The sequence below is a fragment of the Narcine bancroftii genome, chromosome 4 (genome assembly GCF_036971445.1).
Source record: "Narcine bancroftii isolate sNarBan1 chromosome 4, sNarBan1.hap1, whole genome shotgun sequence".
In the NCBI taxonomy this organism is placed as follows: Eukaryota; Metazoa; Chordata; class Chondrichthyes; order Torpediniformes; family Narcinidae; genus Narcine; species Narcine bancroftii.
Window position 1 is genome coordinate 2,843,233 of NC_091472.1, and position 20,741 is coordinate 2,863,973.

The 20,741-nt window shown below is 47.1% G+C and overlaps 1 protein-coding gene and 1 long non-coding RNA gene across 4 annotated transcripts in view; one reads left to right on the forward strand and one right to left on the reverse strand.

Moving 5' to 3' along the window:
• Positions 1 to 31: 31 nt before the first annotated feature.
• Positions 32 to 19,105, reverse strand: LOC138760288 (uncharacterized). The gene is made up of 2 exons (XR_011355524.1): positions 18,933 to 19,105; positions 32 to 2,096 (listed from the first exon to the last, which is right to left on the reverse strand). It is a non-coding gene; the product is annotated as an uncharacterized lncRNA (long non-coding RNA).
• Positions 18,391 to 20,741, forward strand: part of LOC138760287 (uncharacterized) — a 104,319-nt gene continuing 101,968 nt past the window's right edge. For 2 of the 3 annotated variants that reach the window (XM_069930658.1, XM_069930657.1), the window contains exon 1: positions 18,391 to 18,562. In XM_069930658.1, the coding sequence (XP_069786759.1) occupies positions 18,514 to 18,562 (49 nt within the window). In that variant the 5' untranslated portion in view covers positions 18,391 to 18,513. The remainder of the gene's footprint in view (positions 18,563 to 20,741) is intronic. The other variant, XM_069930655.1, reaches the window with a different exon arrangement.

Genomic DNA, 20,741 nt, shown 5'->3' on the forward strand with positions numbered 1-20,741 from the left:
GTTAGCCAGAATCAGACACACACAAGGTAAAGACTGTACAACAGGCTTTAATCCACAAAGACTTCCACAGAGACAGGCTGGGTGTGGCTGCAGCAACTCTGAGTGAGGCCTCGGGAGGCCGGAGCAGGCTTATATCCTGGAGGGTGATTGACACCAAACTGGGTGGGGCTTGATCCATTCAGGTCGACTAATTGACAGCCCATCAGGTGTTGTCCTGTCCCATTACACTCCTGCAGGTACAGAGGTTGACCCCTGCAGTAGGCCGGTGCTGTACCACCACATTCGCCCCCTTCTTTAAAATTGTCCCGGGGGTGGGGGCGGGGCAGTAACAACAAATTGTACCCACTATGTACGTACAATATTTACAGATTGAGTCGATCCGGCAGCCGCCAGGGTATCTGTGACCGTAGTAGGACTGGCTCCTGGTCATTGGTCAGGAGGGGAGGATGGTGGCAGGGGTCTGTGTGACTGGTGTGGTGCCGCATGGAAGGGTGGCGGAGGGGGCCAGGGTTGATGTGTGAGAGTCATATTGGATGGGTGGGGGGCAGGTTCATCTCCCATGGCTGAAGCAGGCCCCTGGTGGTCAAGGAGAGCCAGTGGATGTGGTGTACCTGGACTTCCAAAAGGCCTTCGATAAGGTCCCGCATAAATGACTGGCTTCCAAAATCAAGGCTCATGGGATTGGGGGGAAAAGTATTGATGTGGATTGAGAACTGGCTGGCAGGTAGAAGACAGAGAGTTGGGATAAACGGCTCGTTTTCTGAGTGGCAGGCGGTGACCAGTGGGGTGCCACAGGGATCTGTACTGGGACCCCAGCTGTTCACAATTTACATTAATGATCTGGATGAGGGGATTGGATGGAATATCTCCAAATTTGCAGATGACACTAAGCTCGGAGGGGTTGTGTGCACGGAAGAGGGGGTCAGGAAGCTCCAGTGTGATTTGGATAAATTGAGGGACTGGGCAGATACATGGCAAATGCACTACAATGTGGATAAACGTGAGGTTATCCACTTTGGTAATACAAACTGGAGGGCAGATTACTATTTGAAAGACAATACATTAAGAGATGGGGAAGTGCAGAGGGACCTAGGGGTACTTGTACACCAGTCTCTGAAGGCGAGCATGCAGGTACAGCAGGCGGTTAAAAAGGCAAATGGTATGTTGGCCTTCATATCAAGAGGGTTTGAGTCTAGGAACAAGGATACCTTACTGCAGCTGTACAGGGCCTTGGTGAGACCCCACCTGGAGTATTGTGTGCAGTTTTGGTCACCTTATCTAAGGAAAGATTTTCTTGCAATGGAGGGAGTGCAGAGGCGATTCACCAGGCTGAGACCTGGAATGGCAGGAATGACTTAAGAGGAAAGATTGCGCAAATTGGGATTGTACTCCCTGGAGTTTAGAAGATTGAGAGGGGATCTCATAGAGACCTATAAAATTCTGGCAGGACTGGACAGAATGGATGCAGATGGGATGTTTCCAAGGATGGGAAAATCCAGAACCCGGGGCCATGGTTTGGGGATAATAGGCAAACCGAGATGAGGAGGAATTTCTTGACCCAGAGGGTCAATGAATCTGTTGAATTCATTGCCACAGAGGGCAGTGGAGGCAGGTTCATTAAAAATATTTAAGAGGGAATTAGATCTATTTCTTCAGTATAAGGGTATTAAAGGTTACGGAGAGAAGGCGGGGACGGGGTACTGAACTTTAAGATCAGCCATGATCTCGTTGAATGGCGGAGCAGGCTCGAAGGGTCGAATGACTTACTCCTGCTCCTATCTTCTATGTTTCTGTTTCTAAGGAGGTCCTGCGTGCCCCATAGCTGCCTGGGGACGGGGATGTATGCCCGGTCAGCATCGTCCTGGGCTGGATGATTGCACAGTGTGGTGGGTGCTTCTGCTGGTGCCAGGTCCCTGGTTGAGACAGTTTCCTCCCTGCCACTGCCAAACCTAACGTAGGCGTAGTTATGGTTCGCGAGTAGGAGGAAAACCTGCTCGACCAGGGGTTCAGCCTTGTGTGTCCATACGTGCTTACGCAGGAGCACCGGTCCCGGGGATGTGAGCCATGCTGGGAGGGACGTTCCAGTCACCAACTTCCTGGGGAATAAGAACAGACGTTCATGAGGGGTCTCATTGGTAGCCGTACACAGTAGCGACTGAATAGCATGGAGTGCCTCGGGCAGGGCAACCTGCCAATACTCAACGGCCCACCCTTTCAACTTGACAGCCAGGAGGACTGCCTTCCAGACCACCCCGTTTTCGCGTTCCACTTGCCCATTGCCTCTCGGGTTATAGCTCGTCATGCGGCTGGTCGCGATGCCCCTCGCTGTTCGGTACTGGCGCAGCTCGTCATTCATAAATTAGACCCCCGGTCACTGTGGATGAAAGCAGGGTAGCCAACCATAGTGAAGATCTGCTCCAGGGCAGATGAGGGATAGCGAAAGGGAAGTGTGAGTACTGTCCATTACCTCAAGGAAGTAGACGTTTCAGTTCATGGAAGGCAGGGGCCCTTTGAAATCCATGCCGAGTCGCTTGAAAGGCCGAGTAGCCTTTACAACATGGGCTTGGGCGGGCAGAAGAAACAGGGTTTACACTCCACGCAGGCCCGGCAGGCCTCCGTCATGCAAAATCATTGAGGACCCCTTCCACCCTGCACACAGCATCTTTCAGCTGCTCCTGTCGGTGAGGAGATCCAGGAGGATCAGAGCCAGCCACACCAGGCTGAGGAACAGCTTCTTCCCACAGGCAGCGAGAATGGTGAACGACCAAAGGAACTGCTCGCACTGACCCTCCGAGACTCTATTTATTTATATTTATATTTGCATTAGTTCTACATATGTATCGTGTGAGAGGAGGAGGAGCCAGGAGACAGCATCAGAGGTGAGTAGCATAAATAGCTGGACTTACCTGGGCTCGGTTTGAGAAAGGTCGGACTTGGGATCGGAGGAGGCAGTGAGTCAGCGCCTGGTGTCGTCTGAGAGGAGTTAATTGGGGTTAATTGGTAAGGGCTAATAAAAGGAGTAGAAAGGGAGGGAGTGGCCAGAGAGGAGCAGTGCAGTGAGTGAGTGGCCCAGTGAAGGAGTGGGGTCTTAGGACTTTGGCTTGAGGGACTTCGGTGAGCAGGGGCTGAAAAGGAGCTCCTTGTGTGGAAAGGTATCTTTGTAACAACATATTATAGTAAGAAAGGAGGAAATGGAGTCAGTTGGGGTAGTTAAGTGCTCCAGTTGTGGGATGTGGGAAGTCAGAGACACCACAGCTGTTCCTCACGACTACACCTGCAAAAGGTGCCTCCAATTGCATATCAACAGTGACCGTGTTAGGGAGCTTGAGCTGCAGTTGGATGAACTGAGGATCATAAGGTAAGCAGAGGCAGTGATAGAGAGGAGCTACAGGGAGACAGTCACCCCTAGAAGGCAGGAGTCAGGGAATTGGGTGACTGTGAGGAAAGGAGGGAGAGCGCCAGTGCAGAGTACCCCTGTGGAAGTGCCCCTCAGCAACATGTATTCTGCATTGGATACTGCTGGGGGGAACAGCCTATCTTGGACGAGTCGTGGGGGTCAGGTCTCTGGCACAGGGGGCTGCCCCTGAGGTTCAGAAGGGAAGGAGGAATAAGAACAGGATACTTGTAGTTGGGGACTCGTTAGTCAGAGGGACAGATAGAAGGTTGTGGGACGAGATCGGGGATCCAGGTTGGTCTGTTGCCTCCCTGGTGCCAGGGTCAGGCTCTGATCGAGTACATAGCTTTCTGCAAGGGGAAGGAGAACAGCCAGAAGTCGTGGTCCATGTGGGGACCAATGACTTAGCTAGAAGTGGGGATGAGGTCCTGAAACAGGATTATGTGGAATTAGGTAGGAAGTTATAAAACAGGACCTCCAAGGTAGTAATCTCTGGATTGCTGCCCGTGCCACGCGCTAGTGAGGGTAGAAATAGGAGGATGTGGAGGATGAATGCATGGCTAAAGAGATGGTGCAGGGGGCAAGGGATAAGATTTCTGGATCATTGGGATCTCTTCTGGGGAAGGTCAGACCTGTACAAGAGGGACGGACTCCACTTGAACTGGAGGGGGACCAATGTGCTGGCAAGCAGATTTGCTAGAGCTGTGGGGGAAGGTTTAAACTAGTTTCGCAGCCAGGTGGGGAACAGAGTGTGAGAGCAGTGTCAAGGGAGCATGGCCACCTAGATAAGAATAAAAACGATAACAAAGGTAGGATGGAGATTAGGGTAGAAGGAAGTAAAGAGAATATATGTGAGGGTCATTCTCTGAGATACATATATTTTAATGCAAGAAGCATAGTGAACAAGGTAGATGAGCTTAGAGCATGGACAGATACTTGGGGTCATGATATTGTGGCAATTAGTGAGACCTGGCTGCAGGAGGGGCAGGACTGGCAACTTAACGTTCCAGGATACATTTGTTTTAGATGTGATAGATCAGGGGGTAAAAAAGGGGGAGGAGTTGCTCTGCTTGTTATGGAGGACATCACTGCCGTGAGGTGGCAGGATGGTATGGAGGGATAGTCCAGTGAGGCAGTTTGGGTGGAATTGAGGGGTGAAGGAGGCATGAGGGTGCTAATAGGGGTGTATTGCAGACCACCAAATGGGCCAAGAAAATTAGAGGAACAAATTTGTAGGGAGATAACGTCTATGTGTGAGAATCATAAGGTAGTGATCATGGGAGATTTTAACTTCCCTCACATTGATTGGGATACCCATACAGTTAGAGGGCTGGATGGGCTGGAGTTCGTTAAATGTGTTCAAGATTGTTTTCTAAATCAGTTAGTAGAAGAACCGACTCAGGACAGTGTAATACTAGATCTCCTGTTAGGGAATGAGCTAGGTCAGGTATCGGACATTAATGTTGGAGAACAAATTGGGTCTAGTGATCATAACTCTGTTAGTTTTCGGGTAGTTTTAGGGAAGAGCAAGGAGGGGCCTAAAGTTGAGGTTCTGGATTGGAGAAGAGCAAATTTCGAAGGAATAAGAAGGGATTTGGGGAGTATTGAGTGGGACAGGATATTTTCAGGTACGGATGTAAATGAAAAATGGAGGATATTCAAAAAAGAAATTTTGAGGGTACAGAGTAGTTATGTCCCAGTGAGGATCAAAGGAAAGCTGGAAGTCATAGGGAGGCTTGGTTTTCGGGGAATATTGGAAATTTCGTTAGGAGAAAAAGGGAGGTGTAGAAGAGGTATAAAGAGCAGGGAGCTGAGAGTTTGAAGGAGGACTACAAGGAGTGTAGAAGGAATCTTAAGAAAGAAATTAGAAAGGCCAAAAAAAGGCATGAAGAGGCTTTGGCAGACAGAGTAAAAATAAATCCAAAGGGTTTCTATAGGTACATTAAAAGTAAAAGATTAGTGAGGGATAAAATTGGACCCCTTGTAGATAGCGAGGGTAGGCTGAGTGAGAAGTCTGAGGAAATCGGGGAAATTTTGAATGATTTCTTTACCTCGGTATTCACTAGGGAAAAAGATATTGAACCAGTTGAAGTAAAGAAAAATAGTGGGGAGGTCATGAAGCATATAAGGATAACCGAGGAGGTAGTGATGGCTGTGTTAAAAAAGATAAAGGTGGATAAATCTCCCGGACCGGACAAAATATTCCCTAGGACACTCAGGGAGGCTAGTGGACGGTTAGTGGGGCCATTAACAGAGATATTTAGGATGTCACTGGCCACGGGGGTAGTGCCAAAGGATTGGAGGGTGGCGCATGTGGTTCCGCTGATTAAGAAGGGGTCCAAATGTAAACCTGGGAACTATAGGCCCGTGAGTCTGACGTCTGTAGTGGACAAGTTGATGGAAAGTGTTCTGAGGGATGGTATTTACAAATATTTGGAGGTACAAGGATTGATAGGGAGTAATCAGCATGGTTTTGTCAGGGGTAGATCATCTTGACAAACCTGATTGAGTTTTTCGAGGCGGTTACAAAAAAGGTTGATGAAGGGAAAGCTGTGGATGTTGTCTATTTGGACTTTAATAAAGCTTTTGACAAAGTTCCCCACAGGAGGTTAGGAAAAAAGGTGGAGGCATTAGGTATAAATAAGGAGGTTGCGAAATGGATTCAGCAGTGGTTGGATGGAAGGTGTCAGAGAGTAGTGGTGGAAAATTGTTTGTCCAATTGGAGGCCGGTGACTAGTGGAGTTCCTCAGGGATCGGTCCTGGGTCCACTATTGTTTGTTATATATATTAACGATCTGGAAGTAGGGGTGGAGGATTGGATAAGAAAGTTTGCAGACGATACAAAGATTGGTGGTGTTGTGGACAGTGAGGTAGATTACCGTAGATTAAAAGGTGATTTAGGAAGGCTGGAGGTGTGGGCTGAGAAATGGCTGATGGAATTTAATACAGATAAGTGTGAGGTGCTACATTTTGGAAAGGCAAATCTAAATAGGTCATATGCATTAAATGGTAGACAATTGAGGAGTGCAGAGCAACAAAGGGATTTAGGAGTTGTGGTAAATAGTACCCTCAAGGCTGATACTCAGGGAGATGGTGTGGTGAAGAAGGCATTTGGAATGCTGGCCTTCATAAATCGGAGTATTGAATTCAAGAGTAGGGAGGTTATGATGAAATTGTACAAGGCATTGGTGAGGTCAAATTTGGAGTACTGTGTACAGTTTTGGTCATCAAATTATAGGAAAGATATAAACAAAATAGAAAGCGTGCAAAGGTTCACGAGAAAGTTGGGTGAGCCCCAGTATGTGTGTGTATTCCCAGGGTAAGGGGAAGCATCCAACTTTGCACTGTTGTACAATAAATGTTCTTTGTTCTCAATTTTTGTCTCGAGCGAAATCTGTGAAGGTACTTCTGTTTCTCACAATACTAAAATTCTCCAAAATATTTATCCATTGCAATATATATATATTTCTCTCTGCTCTCTCTCACTCGCTCTCTCTCCCTCTCTCTCCCCTGTCTCCCTCTCTCTCTCTCTCCCTGTCTGTCTCGATATATATTTCTCTCTCTCACTCTCTCTCTCCCCCCTCTGTCTCCCTCTCTCTATATATTTCTCTTCACTCTCTCTCCCTCTCTCTCTGTCCCCCCTCTCTCTCCCTCTCTCTCCCCTCTCTCTCTCTCACTCTCTGTCTGTCTCTCTCTGTATATATATATTTCTCTCCAATCTATCCTACTCTCTCTCTTCCCCCCTCTGTCTGTCTCTGTCTGTCTCTGTCTATCTCTGTCTCTCTTTCTCACTCCCTCTGTCTCTCTTTCACACACTCTCTCTGTCTCTCTCCCCCTCTCTCTGTCTCCCCCTTTCTCTGTCTCTCTGTCTGTCTCTCTCTCCCCCCTCTCTCTGTCTCTCACTCTTTCTCTCTGTCTCTCTCTCTCTGTCTCTCTCTCTGTCTCTCTCCCCTCTCTCTGTCTCTCTGCCTGTCTCTCTCTCCCCCCTCTCTCTGTCACTTTCTGTCTCTCACTCTCTCCCTTTCTGTCTCTCTCCCCCTCTCTCTGTCTCCCCCTCTCTCTGTCTCCCCCTCTCTCTGTCTCTCTCTGTCTCTCTATCTGTCTCTCTCTACCCCCTCTCTCTGTCACTCTCTGTCTCTCACTCTCTCTGTCTCCCTCTCTGTCTCTCTCCCCCCTCTCTCTATCTCCCCCCCTCTGTCGCTCTCTCCCTCTCTCTCTCTAACGCTCTGTCTCTCTCTCCCTCTCTCTTTCTCACTCTCTCTCTCTGTCTCTCTTTTTCACTCTCTCTCCCTTTCTCTCTCTCTGTGTCTGTCTCTGTCTCTCTCTCGCTCTCTCTCTGTCTCCCTCTTTCTATTTCTCTCTGTCTCAGAGATGATACAAAGGTTGGCCGTGTTGTGGACAGGGAGGAAGATTATCAAATGTTACAGAAGAGTGGGCAGATGGAGTTTAATACTGATAAATGTGAGGTGCTACATATAGGTAGGACTAATCAAAATTGGACATGCATGTTTAATGGTAGATAATTGAGGGGTGCAGTGGAACAAAGGGATTTAGGAGCCATGGTACATAATTCCCTGAAAATTAAACCACATGTGGACAGAGTGGTGAAGAAGGCATTTAGTAAGTTGGCTTCATAAATCAGAGCAGAGAACACAGGTGTTGGGATGTTACGTTGAAGTTGTACAAGGCATTGGTGAGGCCCAATTTGGAATATTGTGTGCAGTTTTGGTAGCCGAATTACAGGAAGGATATAAACAGTATAGAGAGAGTGCAGAGGAGGTTTATGAGAATGTTACCAGTGTTTGAGTTACAGGGAACAGTTGAGCAGGCTGGGACTTTATTCTCTGGAGCGTAGAAGATTGAGGGGTGATTTGATAGAGGTCTTATAAAATTATGAGGGGGACAGATTGAGTCAATGTGGACAGGCTTTTTCCACTGAGAGTGGGGAGGATTCAAACAAGAGGGCATGGATTGAGAGTAAAAGGGGAGAAGTTTAGGGGAAACATGAGGGGGAATTTCTTCCCGCAGAGAGCGGTGTGGGTACGGAATGAACTTCCGGCAGTGGTGGTAGAAGTGCCAGTTAATGAAGAAATCGAAGGCTGTGTTGTTAACCAGAAATCATGGCTTTTATTAATAGAAACGAAGTAGTACAATACTGAATGATAATGGGTGCGAACACAGTTCTACCCAAGGGGAGTGTCTTGAGTGGTAGAAATAATAACCATATAACAGTCCAATGTCAGTAAAGCAGACTAAGCACCACGAAAGACCGACAGCATGACACAGATTCACCGCAGTAGTAGAAGCAAGGTTGATGTTAATATTCAAGGATATGTTGGATAGGTTTATGGATGGGAGAGGTGTAGAGGGTTATGGGCCAAATGAGCGTCAGTGGGACTAGATGTTCATCCCAGACTGGTAGGGCCAAACTGGTCTGTTTCTGTCCTGTAATGGTTGTATGTTCGTACTAGAATTGATTGCACAAGATTAGATAAATTGGATTAAGAGTCTTAAACTTTTATAACATTTTGAAGTCAACAGATGTTTTAAACCAACAGACTTTGGAGTTGCCACATTTGCTCAGTTACACCACTTTGTTGATGCAAGCGAAGGTGCTTTTGTAACTGCCAGTTACAAACTGAGAAATAACCAAGAGCGAGTAGATTGTGGATTGTAATGGAAAAAGCCAGAATGGCTCCATTAAAGCCAATCACCACACCTCGAATGGAATTGACGGCCGCTACTATGGCGAGCAAAATGGACACTGTGTTAAAAAGAGATTTACAGATGGAGTTAGCAGACTCTATGTTTTGGATCAGTGCTTAAATACATTAATAACAAAACCTTTGTGACTAACAGAGTTAATGAGATTGAGAAGGTTTTCCATGCTTATCAATGGAGATATGTTTAAAACAGTGGATAATCCAGCTGACGTGGCTTCACAAGGATCAAAGGTTCAATCATTTCTGAAAAAAACCAACACATGGGTGTCTGGTCCTCAATTTCTTTTGTGATATCAAGAAGAATGGCCTCAAAATCCAGAAGAATTAAAAGAAATTACTATGGAGCTTCCTGGAATCCAAAGCAATCATGTTAATACTATTCAAATATCTAATGAAAATGCTCTGATCACTTAATTAATTGGCGACCACTCTTCATGGTTTTCTTTTATAAAGGCAGTAGCATGGATTCTGAGGTTAAAACTATGCTTTTAAACCATATCAAAAGAGCTGTTCCCTAACAGTTGACGAGTTGGCGAATGCTGAATTGGAAATAATTCATTTTGGTCAGAAAGAGGCTTTGATAACGAGATATCAAAATTAAAGAATCTGAATATTACGAAAACAAGTCATGTTTACAAGGTGAATCCTATTCTGGGAAATGATGTATTGAGAGTAGGAGGAAGATTGGAAAAAGCAATAATGTCAGAAGAAGAGAAACATTCAATTATATTAGCGAAGGAATTTCATGTTTCTGATTTGATTGTTCGACATATACATGAAAAAATGGGTCAATTTCACAAAGAACTTTGTGAAAGACACAGATGGAAATAAGTGCAATTTATTTTAGATATAATTTGGAAAATAAGGATTAAAGAATATATTTCCTTATCATAAGAATGACATAAATGGTCTAAAGCTAAATTTAATTTTGTATGTGGAGACATTGTAATTATCATGAACGATTCTGCACCAAGAAATTCTTGGTTGCTGGTGAGAATTGTGGACACAGTTCCAGACAAGAAAGGTTTTGTTCAGCAAGTGCGGATTAAAACCAAGACTGGTTACATAAATAAACCTATTACTAACATCTGTTTTCTACATGAATCTGAAAGCTTAGATTTCTAATCTTATACTTTATTTACATTGTACATCTGTAATAGTCATGAATACAGATTAGCCATTAATGTCTATTATAATAATTACGGGTCGGAATGTAAAGGTCGACACCTTGCATTTTTAACTCTTAGTTGATTTTGTGCCTGTCTCTTTAAGCAAACTATTGTTTGTAATGTTACCATAGTTACTATAATGTAATATGTTGCATATATGACCATGCTAACGGCTCATTGATTATTCTACAAGATGTGAAGGAAGCGTGAGCACGAGAAAATTTTCTTTAAAGTTTTTGTATTTTTGTACAGTAAACGTTTTGTAACTCGTCGTTATCAAAGTCTGAATGCGGAACTATGCAAAATGTTTATCTGTTCTATCAATGAATTAAAACTACATAAAGTAACAGCCACAGAGTTTGATTTGTTGGATTAAAGAGATGGAAATTAAGGATATCACAGCTTACGCTTTGGAAGATGATCGTCTGAAATGAAGATATATTAGAATAAGGAAAGTGTCGTCTATAATCGGCTTTACCCCAAGATCCCTCCGTTCATCAGTATTCTCTGGGGGGGGGGCATGTCTTGAATTTATTATATCTCCCAAAATGAATGACCTCATACTTAGCAAGATTAAATTCTCTCTATCCATCATCCAACTGATCAATACAATTCAATAAGCTACGTTCATCTGCTCACTGTCCACAGTGGTGTTCCACATGGCCTCCTAACTTCTCCACTCATTTCTCTGACTGATGGAGGCCAATGTACCGAAAGCCTTTTTGACCACCCGATCTACCCGTGACTCTACTTTCAAGATACCATGTACCTTGGTCCGTCTGCAACCTCCAGCCTGCTCCCGTCGAGGAAGAGATACAGGAAGATCAGAGCCAGATCCACCACGGTGAGGAACAGTTTCTTCCCACGGGCAGGGAGAATGCTGATCGACTGTTAAAAACAATTCCCCATGACCCTATTATTTATTAATTAGAGGGAAGACATTCTCGAATATATATAACCAATATCTCGGGCCTGAACGCATCTTCAAGGGATAAGCAAAAAGCAGAAAAAGCAGGCAGGTGACAGAATAAAAGACCAGGGAGAGAAACGGGGAGGAATTGGGGGGGGGATGAGAGGGGGAGGGGGGAGAGGTCCAGGCCAACAAAAGCTGTTAATGGATCTGATAAGAGGAAAGGTGAGAATTGATTCTGGCTCTGTGAAAGGAGACAGAGAGAAAAAAGGAGAGACAGAGAGAGTGAGACAGAGAGAGAGAGAGAGAGAGAGAGAGAGAGAGAGAGAGAGAGAGAAGGAGAGACAGAAAGAGGAAGAGAGAGACTGTGAGAGAGAAACAGAGAGAAAGAGAGAGAGAAGGAGAGAAAGAAAGAGGAAGAGAGAGAGAGACAGAGAGAGACAGTGAGAGAGAGAGACAGTGAGAGAGAGAGAGAGAGAGAGAGAGAGAGAGAGGGAGGGAAGGCCCTTTCATGCAGTGAACAAGCCTGCGTGTAAAGGCTGAGATTCTCCACCCTTATGTCAAGAGACTTACCTCTGTGAATACGCCCTGGCCGGCTCCAAGGTGCCGACTGCAATCTCTCTTGGGAGAAGGGTCAATGGCGGAGCGCAGCGCCCACCGCCTAGCATGAATGTCATGCTGCTTCCACTGGCTGTCTAGGGGAGGGCAGATAACATCACGCAACCCATCGCACTCACCCCTCTCCCTCCATAACCCCTTCAGAATAATGGCAGCCAATGGGGGCTATCAGGGCAGGGTGGCCGGTAGGAGCCGTGAGGACAGGGGCATATGGTGGGGGCCATCAGGGCAAGCGTGGACAGTGGGGGTCATCAGTGCAGGGACAGGGGGTGGGGGTCGTCAGGTCAGGGGCAGACAGTGCGGGCCATCAGTACAAGGATGGTCGATGGGGGCAATCAGGGCAGGGGACTCCAGTTTTAAATTGGAAGGGTGAAGACATCACGGGCACCAGACTTCACTCCATCGAATACATCTACAAGAGGCAGTGTCTTAAGAAAATAAACTGAACCCTCAAAGACCCCACCACCCAGGCCATGCCCTCTTCACTCTGCTACCATCAGGGAAAAGTACAGGAGCCTGAAGACGAGCCCTCAGCAGCTCAAGGACCGCTTCTTCCCAACTGCCATCAGGTTCCTGAATGATCAATGAACCCAGACACTACCTGACCTTGACTTTCCATGCACTATGTTTATTTATTCTGTAAGGTGGTTTCTATAAATGTTCACACTGTGAAGCTGCCGCAAAACAACACATTTTGTGACTTGTCCATGACAATAAATTCAGATCCTGATGGCGATTATTTTCGTCTGCTCAGCCAAATTAACCTACAACCCCTGGAACGTTCTTGAAGGGTGGGAGGAAACCGGAGGCCCTGGAGAAACTCACGCAGACATGGGGAGAACGTGCAAACTCCTTACAGACAGCGTGGGATTCATACCCTGGTCGGTGTAACCGTGCAACTTTGAAGGACTGATCAACCGGGAAAGGTTGAACAGGTTCGGACTTTATTCCCTGGAGCAGAGAAGAATGAGGGGAGATTTGATCGAGGTATTTAAAATTTTGAAGGGGACAGACAGAGTCAATGTAGGTCGGCTTCTCCTCTGAGGGTGGGTGAGAGACAAACCAGAGAACATGAGTTAAATGTGAAAGGGGAACTTGGGGGGAACTTCTTCACACAGAGAATGTGGAACGAGCTGCCAGCTGAAGTGGTGAATGTGGGCTCAATTTTAACATTGAAGAAGAATTTGGACAGGTCCATGGATGGAGGGATAGGGACTGCGTGTAGGCCAGTGGGACCAGGCAGAATAATAGTTTGGCACAGACTAGAAGGGCCAAAGGGGCCTGTTTCTGTGCTGTAATGTCCTGAGGTCCTGCAGTCTGTGGTTTCAGATTGTTTGATATGTTGCAGGGACTGGTCAGACGATGATTGGAACATCGGAAGCAAATGAGCACAGGATAGTAGCGCAATATTGCAGAAGAGAAGAACAAAGCTGGCAATTTCTAAAACCTCAAGACTTCCTTTTTAGTTAAATTTCTGCATCTTCAGAACAAAAAACAGGAACTCTTTCAGTCTTTTACTTTGTACTTCTCGCTTCTGAAATGTGAAGCATTGATTACACAGTTTCTTACAACATAGAACAGTACAGCACAGTCTAGGTCCTTCGGCCCTCAGTGTTGTGCTGGCCTTTAAGGCCACCTACCCCATAACCCTCCACTTTAACTTCCTACATTTGCTTGTCCCTTCGTCTCTTGGATTATCCCAATGTACCTTCCTCCACCACTGACCCAGGTCATGAATTCCACGCACCAACCATCTCTGGGTAAAAATACTTCCACTAATATCTCCATGAAACTTCCCTCTAATGACCTTAAAGCTGTGCCCTCTTGTATTGAGCAGTGGGGTCCTGGGAAGGAGGCCTTGCCCAGAACTGGACACATTACTCCAACTGTGGACTAACCAGTAACCAGAACTGGATAAATTACTCCAACTGTGATCTTAACAGTAACCTGAACTGGGTAGAATACTCCCATTGTGGTCCAACCAGTAATCAGTAATGGACACATTACTCCAACTGTGGACCAACCATTAAACAGAACTGGACACATTACTCCAAATGTGGACCAACCAGTAACCAGAACTGGACGCATACTCAAAATATGGTCTAAGTAGTAACAAGACTGAACACTTTACTCCAAATGTGGTCAAAACAGTAACCAGAACTTGACACATTACACCAAATGTGGACCAACCAATAACCAGAACTGGACACATGACTCCAAGTGTGGACCAACCAATAACCAGAACTGGACACATGACTCCAAATGTGGACCAACCAGTAACCTAAACTGGACATATTAATCCAAATCTGGACCAACCAGTAAAGAGAACTGGAGACATTACTCCAAATGTGGTCTAACCATTAAACAGAACTGGACGCATGACTCCAAATATGGTCTAACCAGTAACTAGAACTGGAAACATTACTCCAACCGTGGTTTTCCAGTAACCAGAACTGGACACATGACTGGAATTGGCGTCTAACAATTAAACAGAAATGAACACATTACTCAAAATGTGGTTGAACGAGTAAACAGAACTGAGCACATTACTCCCAATTTGGTCCAACCAGTAACCAGAACTGGACAAATTACTCTAAATGTGGAGCAACCAGTAACCATAATTGGAGAGATTACTCCAACTGTGGTCTAACCCGAATTTTGTGAAGCAGGGTGGTCCCATGCTTGCGAAATGAGAGAACAAAGAACACGTTGTACCTTTATAATGGTGGGTTGTCCTGCCCAGGTCATTAGCAGGACCTAATGCTTGGTGCCAGGAGGGTTAATCCAATACCACATCTAATGGCCCAAGGCCAAGTACAGGCTTGCTGGAAAGTCCAGTCAAGTTAATTTAAACGTTGCGAACAGCAAATAATGCACTATTGGGTTGGGCAGTACCAAGCCTTGGTTGGCAGCTTGTGTGTCCTCCAACTAAGTAGGGGGCAGTGCAGTCACATGACAGCCACAACCCTTCCCTATGCACCACCTCACACCCATTACACTGCATTTTCCTTCCACCTGGGTGCATGTCTGAGTCTTTTGAATGTCCCTATTGTACCAGCCTCCACAATCACCCCTGGTTCTGCATTCCAGACACCCACTACCCTGAGTAAAAACAAATTTCCCTCCGATATCTCTCCCAAACTTTCCTCCACTCACCTTAAATAGATGTCCACTGGCCACCCTTCCCTACCCATACTTCCCATAATCTTATGCCCCTCTCATTCAAACAGAACCCCCCCCCATGCACATTGTCCTTGAGATGACCGTGGTTTAGAGGAAACAGCCTCCCGCCTCCCCCCCATGTTTGTTGTCCTCGGGATGACCGTGGTGGAGATGAGTCAGCCACCCACCTCCTCCCTCCCATGCACGTTGTCCTTGGGATGACCGTGTTGGGGTGGAGATAGCCACCAGCCTCCCACCCATGCACATTGTCCTCTAGATGACTGTGGAGGAGAGGATACAGTTGCCCGCCTCCCCCCCATGCATGTTGTCCTCGGGGTGACTGTAGTGGAGGGGAGACAGCCCCCCGCCTCCTCCCCCCCCATGCACATTGTCCTTGGGATGACTGTTTAGGAGTGGAGATGGCCGCCAACCTCCCCCACCCCCCATGCACATTGTCCTCGAGATGACTGTAGTGGAGAGGAGACAGCTGCCCTCCTCCCCCCCCCATGTATGTTGCCCTCGGGTGGAGTGCAGATGACTGCCCGCCTACTTGCAGAACACTAATCGGAGAAGGAGACGTCCTGGTCACGGTTCAGCCCTGGCAGCAATGTGACAGGGGACTCTCTGATCTCCAGGTTGTTTCCAGGGTTGCACTCAGAGACAGACAGCCAGAGCTGCTGGAAGACCATCAACTTTGGTCTGCCGGGAACCTGTGGCATTTCAGCTTGTGGAGATGTCGTGGAGTGGATGCTGCCGGCTGGCGCATTCCCTGCTGCAGGTGGATGTGCTGAAGGATGCAGTGAGACTCGGTGCAGCCAACGCGAGGTCACTGTGGGGAAGGAGCACATAGAAACATAGAAACATAGAAGATAGGAGCAGGAGTAGGTCATTCGACCCTTCGAGCCTGCTCCACCATTCAACGAGATCATGGCTGATCTTAAAGTTCAGTACGCCGTCCTCGCCTTCTCTCCGTAACCTTTAATACCCTTATACTGAAGAAAGATCTAATTCCCTCTTAAATATATTTAATGAACCTGCCTCTATTGCCCTCTGTGGCAATGAATTCCACAGATTCACCACCCTCTGGGTAAAGAAATTCCTCCTCATCTCGGTCCTAAATGGTTTGCCTATTATCCTCAAACAATGGCCATGGGTTCTGGATTTTCCCGTCATTGGAAACATCACATCTGCATCCATTCTCTCCAGTCCTGCCAGAATTTTATATGTCTCTATGAGATCCCCTCTCAATCTTCTAAACTCCAGCGAGTACATTCCCAATTTGCGCAATCTTTCCTCCTAAGTCATTCCTGCCATTCCAGGTATCAGCCTGGTGAATCGCCTCTGCACACCCTCCATTGCAAGAATATCCTTCCTTAGATAAGGTGACCAAAACTGCACACAATACTCCAGGTGGGGTCTCACCAAGGCCCTGTACAGCTGCAGTAAGGTATCCTTGTTCCTAGACTCAAACCCTCTTGATATGAAGGCCAACATACCATTTGCCTTTTTAACCGCCTGCTGTACCTGCATGCTCGCCTTCAGAGACTGGTGTACAAGTACCCCTAGGTCTCTCTGCACTTCCCCATCTCTTAATCTATTGCCATTCAAATAGTAAGCTGCCCTCCGGTTTGTATTACCAAAGTGGATAACCTCACATTTATCCACATTGTAGTGCATTTGCCATGGATCTGCCCAGTCCCTCAATTTATCCAAATCACACTGGAGCTTCCTGACCCCCTCTTCCGTGCACACAACCCCTCCTAGCTTAGTGTCATCTGTAAATTTGGAGATATTACATCCAATCCCCTCATCCAGATCATTAATGTAAATTGTGAACAGCTGGGGTCCCAGTACAGATCCCTGTGGCACCCCACAGTCTAGAGTCCTCCCATTACCGGGCACTGAGGGGCTGAGACCGAGGGGAAGTCCTTCAAACCATAGAGAGGGGGGTAATGACAAGGTGTCCCAGGGGTGGGAACGGTGCAAGTGGAATCAAATGTAACAAGGAACAGTGACGGGAATGTCTGGGCATGAAATTAAGGGTGGGAATGGACCTGGAACTGTTTCCTTCAGTGAATAATTTCTGTGAGTAAAGTTTATTTTTAGCAGTATGAGAGAAGATGCCCAGCTCTGCCATCCTTCGCCACTTCCCTTCCTGTGGACTTTTCTCTTCCACAATATCTCTTGATGCAAATCATTATCAAAACCCAATAGTTCCTTTTATTCAGCACGTATTAAAACATCTCATCAATGAGTTAAACAAAAAAGCATTGACTTCCACAAACCAGACTTTCTAGTAGTTTCTATTTCCCCAGGTCGGCTGTCCTTGTGGAGGGGCTCAGACCCGAAACGTTGGCATATATATTTTGGTCTTTATGGAGGTTGAGAGACGGGAGGAGTTCCTCCAGCATTTCGGTGGGTTTTTACGTCCGTCTGTTCTGCTGCCTTAGATCGGATGAACCCCTGAGCCTGCTCTGACTGTCAGAAATCCATTTAGTGCCCATCCCTTTTGACACTCCCCACATGCCCATCAACTCCACTCATATTCCACCCATTCACCTCCACACTAGGGGCAACTTACGATGGCTAGCAACCTGTCTCACTCACTCCACGTGTCCAATGGAGACACTTTTTCCATCTGATTGAAATCTTCCCTGAATCTGTCGAATTTTGGAAAATTCCGCTTTGATGCTGTGTCATACCATCTGGTAACAGAGTCACAGCAAAGGGGCTTTCATGCCTGGCCATGAGGACGGGAAGGGAGAATGTCAAGTCAAGTTCATTGTCATCTGATTGTAAAAGTACCAGCCGACAAAACAGCGTTCTCTGGTCCTTGGTACAAAACACGCAGACACAAAACCAGACATAACACATATACCGACCAACAATACACATGCAGGACAAAGATTTCATCTATACAATAAATAAATAAATATTATTTCATGAATATGAGGGTTTCAGAGGGTGAGTGTGAACAGTTCCTTTCGTCGTTCACCATTCTCACTGTCCGTGGGAAGAAGCTGATCCTCAGCCTGGTGGCGCTGGCTCTGATCCTCCTGGATCTCTTCCCCGACGGGAGCAGCTGAAAGATTCTGTGAGCGGGGTGGGAGGGGTCCTCAATCATTTTGCGCACCTTCTTCAGACAATGATCCTGATAGATCAAGTCAATGGGGGGGTGGGGGGGGGGTGGGGGGGAGAGACTTGTAAGAACCAATGCATTTTACACTGTTCTCCCACATGAATCAGAAACTTGTGTTTGACCACAAGGGCTGAGTTCACCAAGGGCTCCCCATGTCTCCAGTCCTCCACCTCGGTGGCCATTGGTGCGCCAAGAGAGATCGGTGGGCTCGAGTTTGGCCATTGGCGATTTTGACGGAGCTTCTCACTTTGCGAGCGAGTTCCTCTTTCCGCCCCAAGCATTTGTGTTGTAACAAGCATGTGGGAAGTTGAAGAGGACTCAGCTACTTCTGAAATAGTGTCGGCAGCATCGGGACTGAACAGGCAGAAATGTGATCTTTTAAAGCCAAGCCTGACAAAATGTTTTCTCCGATACTCTCGGGTTTCACACTGTTCCTCTGTGCAGTGGGTAAGTAGATTCCCAGAGTGTGGTCACCCTCTCTGCTTGGGGTTCCTTCTGCTTTGGAGTTGAGTTCACCAATCACAGGCAGTGGTGTGAATCTGGTGAACCAACCTGACTAAAATTTGAGATGATTTAATTCTTCTTGGCCGCACCTGGGCATTAACGATGCAAATCTAAAAGAAATGGCTCATGCAGATTGATGAGAAATTGGAGATTTCACAGGCAGAAAAGAGGGGGAGAGAAAAAGTAATGAGATGTAGAATGAGTTTGAAGAATCTTATACTAAAGGGCAAAATGTTTTGTAAAGAGAGAGAAAACGGCTCTGGGGGAAATGAGGGTTCTATTAAGGGAAAACTGCAGAGCTGGCCTCATTTACCTGTGTACAGTCCCATCGTTCTCTAAAACTTTCCGATCCACGGACCTGTCTTTCAAATGTAGTAATTGTTCTTGTTTCTACCGATCACTTCCCTGGTTACTCATTCCGTCAGGTTAAACAGGTTCGGACTTGATTCCCTGGAGTGTGAAAGAATGAGGGGTGTTTAAAATTATGATGGGGTAGACAGAGTAAATATAGGTCGGCTTTTCCCATTGAGGGTGGGTGAGATTTCAACCAGAGGACATGGATTAACGGTGAAAGGGGAAACGATTTGGGGAACTTGTTCACACAGAGAGTGGTGGGGGTGTGGAATGAGCTGCCAGCTGAAGTGGTGAATGTGGGCTCAATTTTAACATTAAAGAGGAATTTGGACAGGTACATGGATGGTGGGGTGAAGGGATATGGACTGGATGCAGGTCAGTGGGACTAGGCAGGAAAATGGTTCAGCAAAGACTAGAAGGGCCAAAGCGGCCTGTTTCTGTATTGGAATGTTCTCTAGTTCCATATCTGTGTGAAAAATATCCTCCTCAGGTCCCCTGTAAATCTGTCCCCTCTCACCACAAATCTGTGCTGTTTAGCTTTGGATTCCCCTCCCCTGGGATAAAGATTGAGGACTTTCACTTTATTCATACCCCTCATGTTTTTATAAACCCTCAATAAGGTCCCTCCTTGATCTGCATCACTCCAGGGAGAAAAGCCCCAGCCCATGAACCAGAAAACCTGCAGTTCCTTGGCACGACGTCGTCCCGTACCACACCCTTGAGCAGCAGGATGTACAATTCTCAGTGTACAATCATCCTCTCTCCCTGACAGGGATTGGAATGACTTCCCCACCTTCCTTCAAGGTCCTTGGATTCAGTTGGTCAGAATCCAGGGATTTATTGAACGTTTCCTCTATCAAGCTGATCAAAATCACCGAATTTCACGACTTCTTCATGATACTGATTCCAAAAGTTGCTGATCCAATTTCCCACATTATCAGCCAGATCATTCATATAAACTCAAACAATGGTTTGAGTACCGATCCCTGAGACACCCAGCAAAGATCCCTGAGACACCCAGCACCGATCCCTGAGACACCCAGCACCGATCCCTGAAACACCCAGCACCGATCCCTGAGACACCCAGCACCGATCCCTGAGGCACCCAGCACCGATCCCTGAGACACCCAGTACCGATCCCTGAGACACCTTCTACTGATCCCTGAGACAACCAGCACCGATCCCTGAGACACCCAGCACCGATCCCTGAGACACCCAGCACCGATCCCTGAGACACCCAGCACCGATCCCTGAGACACCCAGCACCGATCCCTGAGACACCCAGCACCTATCCCTGAGACACCCAGCACCGATCCCTGAGACACCCAGCACCGATCCCTGAGACACCCAGCACCGATCCCTGAGACACCCAATACCGATCCCTGAGACACCCAGCACTGACCCCTGAGACACCCAATAACGATCCCTGAGACCCCTTCTACTGATCCCTGAGACACCCAGCACCGATCCCTGAGACACCCAGCACCGATCCCTGAGACACCCAGCACCGATCCCTGAGACACCCAGCACCGATCCCTGAGACACCCAGCACCGATCCCTGAGACACCCAGCATCGATCCCTGAGACACCCAGCACCGATCCCTGAGGCACCCAGCACCGATCCCTGAGGCACCCAGCATCGATCCCTGAGGCACCCAGCACCGATCCCTGAGGCACCCAGCACTGATCCCTGAGGCACCCAGCTCCGATCCCTGAGACACCCAGCACCGATCCCTGAGACACCCAGCACAGATCCCAGGGACACCCA